The 13,348-nt window shown below is 34.4% G+C and overlaps 1 protein-coding gene across 11 annotated transcripts in view; it reads right to left on the bottom strand.

The window, feature by feature from the left end:
• Positions 1 to 13,348, bottom strand: part of Trdn (triadin) — a 377,801-nt gene that overhangs the window by 136,092 nt on the left and 228,361 nt on the right. For 10 of the 11 annotated variants that reach the window (XM_057761731.1, XM_057761734.1, XM_057761735.1 and 7 more), the window contains exons 12-15: positions 9,479 to 9,529; positions 6,349 to 6,378; positions 1,187 to 1,216; positions 356 to 373 (exon numbers count right to left, since the gene is read on the bottom strand). In XM_057761731.1, the coding sequence (XP_057617714.1) occupies positions 356 to 373; positions 1,187 to 1,216; positions 6,349 to 6,378; positions 9,479 to 9,529 (129 nt within the window). The remainder of the gene's footprint in view (positions 1 to 355; positions 374 to 1,186; positions 1,217 to 6,348; positions 6,379 to 9,478; positions 9,530 to 13,348) is intronic. The other variant, XM_057761732.1, reaches the window with a different exon arrangement.

The following is a 13,348-nucleotide window of genomic DNA, read 5'->3' as shown; positions in this document are numbered from 1 at the left end:
TTTTCTAAGAATGGAGGCAGGAATAGATGACAACATTAAATTTACACAAGCGTTATATTATGGGCATCAATGGAATGTGGTTATGGTAGGAAGTTAAAGGTTTAAATTAACTACCCACATGAGTGAGAATTATTGTTATAGTTTCTGTGCTACTATAACCTCCTTTTTACATATACTCCAGTATGCCGAAAACCTATAAATAATGTAAAGCCACTAAAATAAACAAATCAAAATAAAAATAGGGTCCACATGCATTAAACACAGAAATTTAAAACATAAATATATCAGCACCAGCAGGATGATTATATATAGCAGAGGCAACATATTTATACAGGCGTTGCATGCATTTCCTTACTTTTCCCCTTGGATTGTTCTGTAGAAAGAAAAAGAAGCAGGGAACAATTGCTCTTAAATGATTTTGAGATACGTTTATAACAAAACAATGGCTAGGGTGCCTCTCCCCAACCCACCTCCCCATTACTTTTCCTTTTAAATTTCACAAAGAATCTTGCTTTGAGGTATCACTAATTATCCCAGGTAGATCTATAAGTTGATTGACAGAAACAGAAGAGGTCTTAAATTATTCTGCTTAATGACCTGAATGTTTCATACCCGGTAGTCTTAACACATATAAATAAACACCTTATACATACATAATTATGGAAGACGGAGGATGCATTTGCCAAATAGATCATGATTGTAGTCAAGACAAAGAATGTATACTTCAATTCCAAACAGATGACACTATGTCGAAATGATATTGAACTTATTAAATTTGTGTATTTGATATGTAACATTGTTTAGTGCCATCAAATAATCATATTTTTGAAACAGTTCAAATAGTCAAATATGAACAATTATTGGTGTTTTGTGTTTACTGGAGCTTGAGCATGGATTCTTATGCACGATAAATAAGTGTGCTGTTCCTGAGTTACAGCTCCAAATCTCTATTTTTTGTCGCTGTTAAATATTTCTAGTGGCAATATTGTCAAAGAGCTCTCTTACTTGCTCCCTTGCTCTGTTTTCTTTCTTCTCCCTCTTTCTCTTTTATATACAGGATTTTCTTCTAGACATGTCTTTTAGTGATAAAATGCTATTTACTGGCTCATCAAGTACCAGGTACCAAGTACCAACACCCCTGCCCACCCACACCCAAAACAGAAAGCATTTCAAGTATTTCTTATACCTTCTGGAGTTTTTTTCATTTTCTTGGAATCTGAAAATGCAAAGATAAATTATTGATACTGTAGATATAATTAAACTAACAACTGACTGGTTAACAATAAAATTTCCATACACTCAGAATTATTTTTAAATTAGTCAATAGGATGACTACTTTTAAAATTATTTAAGAATATATTGTCCTGCTTTCCAAAGGATAAACATTATAATTCAAGAGGTTCTTTCTGAAGCATAAAGCATAGACAGGTATATAAACCAAAATGGCTACATCTAATTTTCATTGATACTTAAGTTGTGCTTAGAGTAGTTATTAACTTTGTAATAGAAAGTCAGTGTTTCTAAAGATAAATAAGAGTCCATAAAATTAGCATTTAGTTCCTCATTTGTTTTGTCTATGGTGGTCCATGTGAAATTTCTTGTACATTTTTCAATAGTCTACACATACCTAGAACATATTCGATGATTTCCGGTATTATGGAAATTGAGTGGATTGATATTGCTTGTTAGTTAGTTAATAAATTATTATTAGGCAGGAGAGAATAGTCAGAACTGAAAGAGAAAGATAGGAACTTGAGGTTAAAATGTAAGTGTGCAGGAGATGCCAGGGAGACACTGAATGGTAGGACATATGGTACAGAATAGAGGTAACTGAGTTACAAGGCAGAATGTAGATGAATAAAAACAGGTTAATTTGGTGAGGCAGTAGTGGCACATTCCTTTAATTCCAGCACTGGGGAGGCAGAGACAGGTGGATCTCTATGAATTTGAAGCCAGCCTGGTCTACAAAACAACAACAACAACAACAAAGGTTAATTTAAGTTATAAGAGCTAATAGGAAAAGCCTATGCTAATGGCCAAGCTGTCATAATCAATAAGCAGACTAGCAGCCTCAGTTTTGTTATATGAACTGGTGGTCCCAAGAGAAAGTCAAACAACTTCAGAAAAAAACCTCATAAAAATGTAATACCCAATCATCATCATTACTAGACTAATATGTTGGAAATAGCTGCTTATACATTGTTCTTATGACCTTCATATTTAAGAGTTTGGACATTACTTATTTATTCAGAGAATGCTTATTTGTTGAGCACTGTGTCAACAACATAGCATCATTAAGTAGGTTGAGGATTCAGATTAATACTAGAGTGTTTGCCTAGCAAGAATAAGGCCCTGAGTTTAGTCCTAATTTCTGAGAGAAAAAAAAAAAAAAAAAAAGAATTAAGCCGTACATGGATTAAAGTAAATTGGATATAGCCCTTTCAGTCAATAGACTCAATCAATTAAAACAAAGGAAAACTAAATATAAGCAGCACAGAGCACAAGAGGACAAGAAACACATAGTAGTAGAGCAATGTCAGCAGATTTCAAAGGCAGATTATAGTTGAGTATTTTTTTTTTTATGGCAGGGTTTCTCTGTAGCTTTTGAGCCTGTCCTACACTAGCTCTTGTAGACCAGGCTGGCCTCAAACTCACAGAGATCTTCCTGCCTCTGCCTCCCAAGTGCAGGGATTAAAGGAGTGCGCCACCACTTCCCGGCTAGTTCAGTATTCTTAAGTAAGAGGATCAAACTTCTCACAAAAAGGAGGTATCACTGGAGCCTTAAAACATTTACATGTTCTGTTCATAGGAGGAAACAGAACAGTAAGCTCTGTTCAGATAGCAAAAATACCAGAGTCATGACAGTATTATATATGCAATATTGGGAGCAATTTTGCCTAAAGTAATAAAGGAAGAGCAGGAGTTAGCATGTAGGGTGATACCCTCACCGTAGTACCCTAGTAGCTTTGTACATAGCATCGCACTAGCTATGCAAGCTGAAGTGCCAACTCCACTGACTTGAATCTTAATAGAATCCCTAGCAGTCCTATAAACATAGCCTTGTGGAAGGCTTGTGACGAGCTTATGGGACTAATCCTCCCAAGGCCCCTTCATCTCTCCATTGTGACTGTGAAGACATTTTCTCACCTCCACCTCAGTTTTCTAGCCATGGATTCAAGGAAGGGAACATTAGTTTACAAAATTATATCATCATGGGAGGAATTGGCTTCTGTGGAAGTGATTCTTACCTGTTTGTTGACATTAATATCTTATCTTGTTTTCATGTGGGAGAAGGACAAGATGAGACAGGTACCCTCAGCTAATTTTTATTTTTTATATCTATGAAAGTAATATATTGTGTTAGTCCCAAAGGACTTCTCATGCCTGACCCCTGGAATTATTTGATCTGTGGTATTGGGCTGCCAAGTTGTATGCCTGACAGCAATCATGGACAGCAAGTGTGAAAGTGGACTTGAGAACTTTAATTTCAGATTAAGATTGGAGGTATCCATTCTATAGTCACAGTGGAGTCATTCAGTATTTTAGACAGCTAATGATTTAAACATTTTAATTAACACAGTTTAATATTGTAGAATGAATAACTAGTATGGGCAAGATATTTATTTCTGTCACAGTCTTAAACATTTCCCTTCAGGATTCCTTTCAATGACTAATAACCATTAAGGACCACAAACGGCTTCTATTTATTTTAATTGGTGTTGATAGCTTGAAAAGTAAGCTGAGAACATTTCAAACGTGCTTATAAATTACTAGCAACAATAAATCTGTTACAATGAACATTGATATCACACTTTATGGCATATATAATTCTTTTGACAAAAATAGTGAGATGAATGACTATGCATTCTATGCTTCTGTGAATCTTGTTAACATCTGACCTAACGAGATGACAGTTGGATTGGTATATCTGCTTAGCCATTTAATCTCTTTCAAAGTCAGACATCCTTTAGCTTCAGGAAAATTCAAGTAAACATTCATGTGAGGAGAAAGAATACAAAATACATTTAAATTTTTAGGATGCTGTTTTTTTTTTTCCTCCTGGGGGACTATGGAAAAGGTCTCAGGGATTCTCTGAAGTCACTGAACACTATAAAATTGTCTGCTCTTTAGGGATGATCAATCACTCTAGTTGACCTGAGAGCATATGAGATCACAGTGACATGCAAGCAGCAATGACATGGCTGAAGGCTGTACTTCAGATTACAGTTTTCATTTCATTTTTTAGGAAGAATAAAGCAATGGAGAGGTCAATGAGCCTGAAGTATATGAAAGACTAAATGTCAGGGGCCAGTGGAAAATTGTAACTTAGCTCAGTAGAGTTTTGGAGTCTTATATTAAAAGTGTTTTGCTTTTTTTCAACAGTTGAATTTCTATGGGAAAAAATTTCAAGCTACTCACATAGGGATTTTGAGAATTTCTCAAGAAAACTGATTTGAGGTATATTAGTAAGGCAAAAGCAAAACTAGAAAATGTCCTGGAGGCATAACAATGGGTGAGGGGCAATCATTCAGCTCAAATATATGAAACTATAATGTGATTATTTCTTTATTGCTCCATATACCATGGTTTTCTTAATATTTTTGTTCTATAGTTAATGAATTAAAATAGTAATTTCTGAATAAAAATCAATTTAGCATAATGAGCTCACAGAAACACCACAGTTTAATTTGCATGACTATCTCAAAAACAGTTATTAATATTATTCCTTTACCCAAATTAGAATATAAATTGATTTTACTACTGAAATATTAAAGCAGGAAAACAGACAAGCAAACATTTCTGAGGTTTTATACTGTATACAACTGTGCTGGGAACTTACCACCTCTTTGTTCTTATGACATCTCTGATGACTTTCCAAAGTGTTTAAGAAGGGAACATACATGATATCATTTGTAAGAACAGTGTGAAAAGATTTACTACATTTATATAGAGAATTCATACAGATTGAAATGGCAGAGAAAACACAGTAATGTGTCCTAGTGGTCTTTATCATAATAGTGTGACTTCTTGCTGGCTAAATTAATAAGCAAGGCTTTGTTTTGATTCCTTTTTCATGCATATTAACTCTTTGTTTTCTGTTTAATAGAAGCAAATTGTGAACTTCACCAGAATGTGATTACACAAAATTCTAATAAAATTAAGTATAAAATATAACCTTTGATTTTTCCTATCATTCTCTAATCAGATGAACACTAATGAGATTATAGATGTCATTCCCACATTACAAGTGTTTTCTTATATCTGCATGCTATTTTTGCAATAAAAATGAGCTTAGACTAATTAGCTGTGGTGGAACATGTTGCAAATGTGTGAATGTGCACTAGAAACATCTCCCAGAAGAGGATGATGGGAACTAGTTTAGTCTTCTCTCCTCCCATGCTTCACTAACCATAACTAGACTTCATTATGTCTATAGACCTCTACTGGCTGTTCTCTCTCTCTCTCTCTCTCTCTCTCTCTCTCTCTCTCTCTCTCTCTCTCTGTCTCTCTCTCTCTCTCTGTCTCTCTCTGTCTCTGTCTCTCTCTCTCCTTTACTTTAGAATTCTTGTCATTGTAAATATCTTCTCAACTTTTTTGACATATGACCCCCCCTAAACTATTTAGACTGTAATCATTATTATGAAAAAAGTTAGCACTCTTGGAAGAGAAGTCTGAGTCTGGTATGTGGTCATCAGGAGAAACAAGGCCTAATCATACTGATCACCCATAGTTTAGTATCTTCCAGAATTTTTGTCTGATTCACCACAACACACACAATCTTCAAGTCTTTTTAGTTTTGTGAAGTTGTATTCTCTATCCTTGTGTTACTTTACCCTCATCACACAGTATTGAATGAAATGTTTGCTTTAATAATTCATCCATTATAATTTGTTTAAAGAGGCATGTTTTACTCTATGTTGCACCAATGTGGTGTGGAAGTGATAGATAAGGATTGACTATAATTTATATTGACTTTAGAACAAGATTGTTAAGTCAGGGTTTTTCTGAATGCTCAATATAAAAGGACTCAAGGAGAACGGGTTCTGCATTTTACAAATCAACAGAACTTTATCAAGTTTCCAACAAAGTAAGAGGACTATGATTTGGACATACTATACTTTATACTTTGTCTTGAGAAAAGTCATGTTGAAACTATTTTGAGAGTGGAGCTCATCCCTTGGGCAAGCAGAAATAGAAAGGGCACATTTGTGCAAAATGCAGGTGCTTAATATTTCCAGTAATCCAATAGGAATGTGGGAAAAAGAGCAGTCACACCCAGTTCTGAGTATTGGTAAATTGTTTGAGCAAATGGTACAGTGGGATTTTATGTAAAACATTAAAACATACCTTCTTTCTTTTCATCCTTTTTAGCTGCTGCTGAAATAATGGAAAGAAAACATTGTTAAAATATTAATTAACCATTCCTTAGAATATACCTCATAATATAAATATACATCCTAGGTACTCATAAATTCAGTCATCACCCATGAACTACTAAGCCCACCAAAAACTGCATAGCTATAACTATATAAATAATATATAAATAAACACATTATAAAAATAACCATATAAACAAAAACTGTATAACTGTGAAAATTTCTTAAAAGTCAGAAATGAGAATATAGAAAAAGCAAATATATATAAAATATACACATACTATATATATTGAATCCCATAGACAAGAAGACAAGTTTATTCTTCTGTAAAATCACTTTTTCCATTTAAATTTTACACATTGTTAATCTGATAAATTACAACTTCTCTTTGAAAGTCATAAAACATAAACTATGTCTGTATCCATCAAAAATGTAAATGATTTTCTACAAAATATATAGTTTGCTCCTGAATAAATATATGCTGGTTTTAAGTCTATTTTTCATTTGCAGTAAGAATATACTAAAAATACCATTTATGAATTCTACAAAGAATAAAGCCTCTGAAATTTAAATTTCTTCAAGAACTTGCAAAAATCTACACTTAAATCAATCCTTTCTAAAATAATCTAGAAACAATAAAATAATAATAAAATAACAAGAAGAAATAAAATAATATTTCAGCTATAATTTCATATCACACTTAGCGTTCAGTTTTATTTGGTCTACTTCCAAACTGTCTGTCTGTTATGACTTTATTGTCACTAGGGTATAAACTTTGTCCCTTCCTATATTTCTTGAAAGCATCAATTATTTCTTTGTTTCTGTAATAGTTTAATTATTTATCTGCTATATGAATGATCTCTGGAAATTCTGCCATGCTGAGAGTGATTATTCCCTTCATGCTGTTTCTTATTTGAGTGTGTCATTGCCTTTTCTCTGAATACATCCTACAGAATCGAATGCCACATTGCTCAGGGTGCTAAATCAACACTGGCGGCTGCCTTCCTATCAAGAAGAGCTCTAATGCCATGAAGAGACTCAAGGTTACTAGTCAACGATAAATTCAACAATAATACATTATTTGAAATAATAGTAATTCAACAATAATATTTTATTTGAACACCAAACTTTCTAAACTTGCCGAAAATGTGCTTTTATGTAAATCACTGAGCTGAAATTTGAAGTGCGTTTCCACAAGTCTTTCCAACTCTTGCTGTTTAATTCCATTAGCATTTGACTGTTAATTTAATTCCTGACCCAAGTTGTTCTCCAACCATTGAATCATTATCAGAACTTAGTAGCAAAATAGAAGGGCCTAAAATCTCAGGTACACATGCACACACACACACGCACACATATGAACACAATAAGAACTCTTTTTTTTTTTTTTTTGGTTTTTCGAGACAGGGTTTCTCTGTGGCTTTGGAGCCTGTCCTGGAACTAGCTCTGTAGACCAGGCTGGTCTCGAACTCACAGAGATCCGCCTGCCTCTGCCTCCCAAGTGCTGGGAATAAGAACTCTTTTTAAGAAAAGTTATTTGCCCACGGAATTTACCCTGATATATATTTTCATATAGACTCACTCTGAGTTCTACCTCAAATAATATTTATTACATTCCCTATATAAACTTTTGTAAAGAAAAAGCAATTTTGTTGAACTGGTAATCAGCAAGAAAACTTAAAAGTAGCTCCCTAGCCCTTAACCATGTGTGCATAAATTGCTGATAAATAAGATTTAGGTCAGATGCAATACATTCAGTCATATCTCACAACACACTGTATGCTAATGTGTTTGCTGCGAGGCCCCTCTACCCAGAAACAATCATACCACTGTCTAAATGTATCTCTTTTATTGCTAAACATCTCAGCACTGAATAATCCAGTGTAGAAGAAAAAATGGATATCATGTTCAATGAATATTTTCCCTATTGTTTTCTCAAACTATTCTCTAAACTTTTCATAGGTGACAATAGCAGAATTCTTGTGTCTCCCTTTTGTGTTTTGTCTAATTGCTACTGGTTTGAGAATGCACCCCTTGTACTTTTAAGCCTGGAGGAGATAGATCAGTGAGTGACTGGGCCTGATGTGGTTCCAGTGATGAGAGCAGAACTGGAGACAAGCCACCATCCCTAATCCTTAAACTGTCTCCAATCTGTAACTAGACACAAATAAAAAGTTTGTTTTCTCTAACAGAGTCTCACTAAGGACACAAGCCAGCCTGAGGGCCAGGCCCCATCCCCAGAAGTAGATGGCAAACACAAAATATACTCAGTGGTATCTCTGGGAGTGTTTTGATCTCACAGCACTTTGGCTATGCACTTTTTTTTCTTTTTTATTTCTTTTAACATGTCTTCTACTTATAATTATAATATTAGTTTCTTATTTTGCTTTAAAGGGTCTTTCTTTGTGTTACAATGTGTATGTCTAGATGTCTATATTTGTGTCTTCTATGCTTTTGTTTGAGTCTTTTGTTGTTGTTGTTGTTGTTCATTTGTTTGTTTTGTTCAATTCAGGTATGCTTGTTTTATTTTATACTATTTTATTTCTATTTCTAGATGTCTGTTTGGTTCCTAATGGTAAAGACTAAGAAAAGATGTGGGTTTGGATGGATTGGAAAGTGGAACCATAATCGGAATATATATGTGAAAAAATCATTTCCAACTAAAAAAAAATTCTAGCAACAGTTTGTTTACTGCAGAAGAGCAACCAGCAGATGGCGCTCTTCTGCAATAAACAGTTTTTGCTTTGTCAATAAAATGCTATGAATGGAAGAGAGGGAAAAGCAGTAGTGTTATTTATTTATTTATTGTTTATTTGTTTATAATTATTTTTAATTGTTTTTATTGAGGTATACATTTTTTTCTTCTCTCCCCTCCCCTTATATCCTCTGCCATGTTCCCCATGCTCCCAATTTACTCAGGAGATCTTGTCTTTTATTACTTCCCATGTACATTAGATCTATGTATGTCTCTCTTAGGGTCATTTTTATTGTCTAGGTTCTCTGGGATTGTGAATTATTGGCTGTTGTTTTTGTTTTTGTTTTGTTTGTTTTACTTTATGTCTAAAAGCCTCAGTAGTATTTTTAAAGTGTTGATTACTTACCTTGTGCTGTGACTTTTGTAGTTGTTTGTTTGGCTTCAGATTTTCCTGGCTCTAAAAAATAAAAATTACAAACATTAGTATAAATATTTTCTAAGCCAGACACAAAGATAGTGTTGACAACACATATACTTGTCTTCTGTCTTTCGTTAGATATCAGCATATTTAAAACTATACTAATTAGAGTTCTGAGAACATCATTGGATGGTATGACTGACTGGACAGAGCACTGTGAGCAAGAGTGATTCTGAGGGCTCAGCCTTAGATTCTCCTCTGTATTAACCTCTCCCCAACCCAAGGATAAGAGATCACTATGAAAGAGGGAACGAAAGAGTGCAAGAGCCTCTTGGTGGGGAAGAGCATTGTAAAATGTTGACATGTTCACATGTTAGGTCATCAGACTCATGAATATCTGTAGTTCTGGCTATTTGCTACAACACACAATTGTACACAGAATTTGCACAAGATCAAGTTTATCAAACTTTCAGCGTGGATGCTTTAGAGACCTTCTCATTGCTGAAAAGCTATTAGCAGTTGACAGCTGACAGAAGAAGGATTTTTCTTTGGGGCATGGCTTCTAGAAAATACCCACTGAATGGCCCTGCACAGATGTACAAATGGGCATCACTAATTAGCCTCAGATTATTAATTTGAAAGCAAACAAATAAGAGCTGTGGAGATGTTTCAGAGTTTGAGGCCATGTACTGCTTTTCCGGGGAGCTTGAGCTCTGTTCACAACATCTAAATAAGGGGGCCCACAATTTCCTGTAACTCTAGTTCCCCAGTGGTCTGTCTCCTTGGGGTTTTGAGGGCAATGCACTAAAATGTCCATATCCACACTCAGACTGACACACATAAACACACTCACACACAAACTAAAAATAATAGGAACAAATCTTTAAAATCAAGCAAATAGAATATGAAGTTGGGAGGCAGAAGTGTTGTCTTGGAGGACCCCAGGAGGGCTGGAGTTAAGTTGCAGGGATAAATATAATCGAAATGCATTGTATACATGTCTAAAAATTAATACAATATTTCAAGAATAAATAAAAGTAATATTAACAAGGGACAATTCAACATCAAAAAATAGAAGGGTGCTGGTGGTGCATGCCTTTAAACCCAGCACTCAGTAAGCAGAGGCAGGCAGATCTCTGTGAGTGTGAGGCCAGCCTGATTTATAGAGTGAGTTTTAGGACTGTCAGGGCGTTTCACAGAGAAACCCCATCTCTATAATAATAATAATGACATTCCATGTCCTTGGACAAAGAAAAATGTTTTGTCTTTTATTCTAGAGATAATTTATATCATAACCGTTATTATAAAAGTAGTGATTCTTCAGTTTTGTATGGATGGAGTATCTATTGTTTTTTCTATTATTACTATTATTATAGTTATTTATTTAAAACCTGGTTTCTGACTTCTCAGAGCTCATTTGAATGACCTCTCTCTCTGCAAGGTCACTTACACATGGATGGGTATATTTTAGGGAGCATTCTCCATCGGCTCTTATTTCTGCTGTGCCTCAGTTCTCTCTCTAAAACTTGTCTTTATTTGTTCCCTTACCAAAATTGAAACAAAACAAAACAACAATAACAGCAACAAAAAATCCTCATTGGTTTGTTAATCCACACTGATTTGTTCTCAATATTGTTATAGGATCAAATTTCCTTTGTTTTAAGATTTAAATACTTTATTTTATGTGAATGAGTGTTTTACGTGCCTGTATGCATGTGCACTACATGCATGTCTGATGCTCTCTGAGGTCAGAGGAGAGGGTTCAATTCCTTGGAATTTGAGTCACATATAGATGTGAGTTAGCATGTGGATGCAAGGACCTGATTAAGACCCTATATATAAACATCAAGTGCTTTTAAATGTTTGCTGAGACATCTTTATAGTCCACAATTTTTTCTTTCTTTAATTGATTTTATTGAGCTCTACACTTTTCTTTGCTGCCTTCCCTGCCTCTCCCCTCCCCTTCAACCCTCTCCCATGGCACAAAATTCATTTTTAAGGGACAGTCTGCAAGGCGATTTCAACAGAAGGAAATCTCAGGGTCCATAACAACAGTATGAGTCCCTCAAAATTCCATGTAGTCTTTCTCTGAGTTCAAGATCTTAAGTTAATGTGTGCTAATTTGCAACCTCTTCCATGAACTGCATGTCAGGAGAAGCAAATAGCATAAAACCAAAGGCCTTTTCAACAACTCTGCCCATTTGTGGCCACTCAGCAGCAGCAGCAGTCTCAGAGCTACCAAGGACACCTGCAGAGATGATCAGATCTGACATTTGCTTGAACAGAACGCCTGTTTTCAACAGAACTGTTTTCAAGTTTAAAGAGGAGACTCAATCCTGAGACTATAAATGCACAACAAAAGAAACCCACACCAAAGCTCACAGAAGAGAAAGCACATGAAATCCAGGCAGATCTCCAACAAAGGTATGCTTTCTGCCTCCTTTCGATTTCTGCCAAAGAAACTAACACTATACCAGAGACAAATTCCAAACAAATGCAGAAATAACAAAAATAATAAAGTGAAATACATATTCCTCACAGTTACTGAAAAGTTCCCAAATGGTAGCAAGCATTATTTCTGTATCATCCCAACCAACGTAATCTAATGAAAAATTTCAAATGAATTTTTTATATTGTTATTAACCTTTATTTTAAAATTTTAGTTGTATCTTTTCATCAAAGAATATGATTTTAAACAAATTGAATTATCATAGTATCATTCAAAGATTATAATAGTTCTGATATCGATAATTGATATTTATGCCATAAAATCATAGGCCGGTATGTATAAGCCTTTATTTAATCTATTCAGTACCATAAAACAATGGAAGGGGCTAAATTTGAATTGTAATAAATGTACGTCCCATATTAAAATGCCAGCATAATTTCTCTATCATGCTTTAGTAAAGAAATTATTCAACAGGTCACTATTCTAAACATCATGAAACAGTAATATAAATAAATTGTCATGGATCTCATAAGCCAAATGTCTTAACTTCTGGAATCCATAGGCATGGAAAAACTTGATTTAACAGAATTGAAAAATATTGACACTATATATTTAATTAAAGAATCATCTTTCAAATATTAAAAATGACACGCTTGTCATTATGAGTCATCATTTGTATTTTGACTTCAATTAGTGTTGGATGTAAGTTTCAAATACCTGCGGCAAGCAAATGAGCTACATACACCAGAACCCTCAGCATTTGCCTTTGGCTATTGGACAATAGGTGATTATATTGTTATTTAAGAAAAATGTTTGCATCTGAAAATTGTTTTAAGATCTCCTCCACCACTGAAAAAAAAATCACTGCATTCATTATAGCCATTTTTTAGAATAAAGTAGGAGAAATGAATTACTGTTTCAAAATAGTAAGGAGAAAAACTTGAATAATGTATTAGATCCTTCACTTGGAAAATGACAGTGAAATAAATAATAAAGAGCCCATTAAGCAAGGGAACAATCTGACAAGGGAAATGGAATGAGTAGAAGCAAGTGCTAAGGCAAGGAATTAGTAGTGGTACCATGCTCTACACATTCGTCATTCCTTAATTCTAGTTTACTGGGCATGGCACTGAAAGATTTCAATCTCAGTGTAGTCATACATTAAATTACTTACACAGCTGTTTCTTCTCACTAATCTACAAATCCCCTACGGTTACTAACTGTTGCTTACTAATCTCCATAACTTTAGAACCTAGAGATCTACTAACAAAATTATCTCTAATAAACCCAAAAGAAAATGCACAGGAAATCTAATGAATGATAATAGTGGAAAAGTTCAGCTGACCAGATTGGTATAAAAGTGAACAACCAATCTCCCTTGTTCCTAATAATTAATCATTTATTAAGCA

This window comes from Chionomys nivalis, chromosome 2 (assembly GCF_950005125.1).
Source record: "Chionomys nivalis chromosome 2, mChiNiv1.1, whole genome shotgun sequence".
Classification (NCBI taxonomy): domain Eukaryota; kingdom Metazoa; phylum Chordata; class Mammalia; order Rodentia; family Cricetidae; genus Chionomys; species Chionomys nivalis.
The sequence above is the reverse complement of the archived record's forward strand: the minus strand, read 5'-3'. Positions and strand labels throughout refer to the sequence as shown.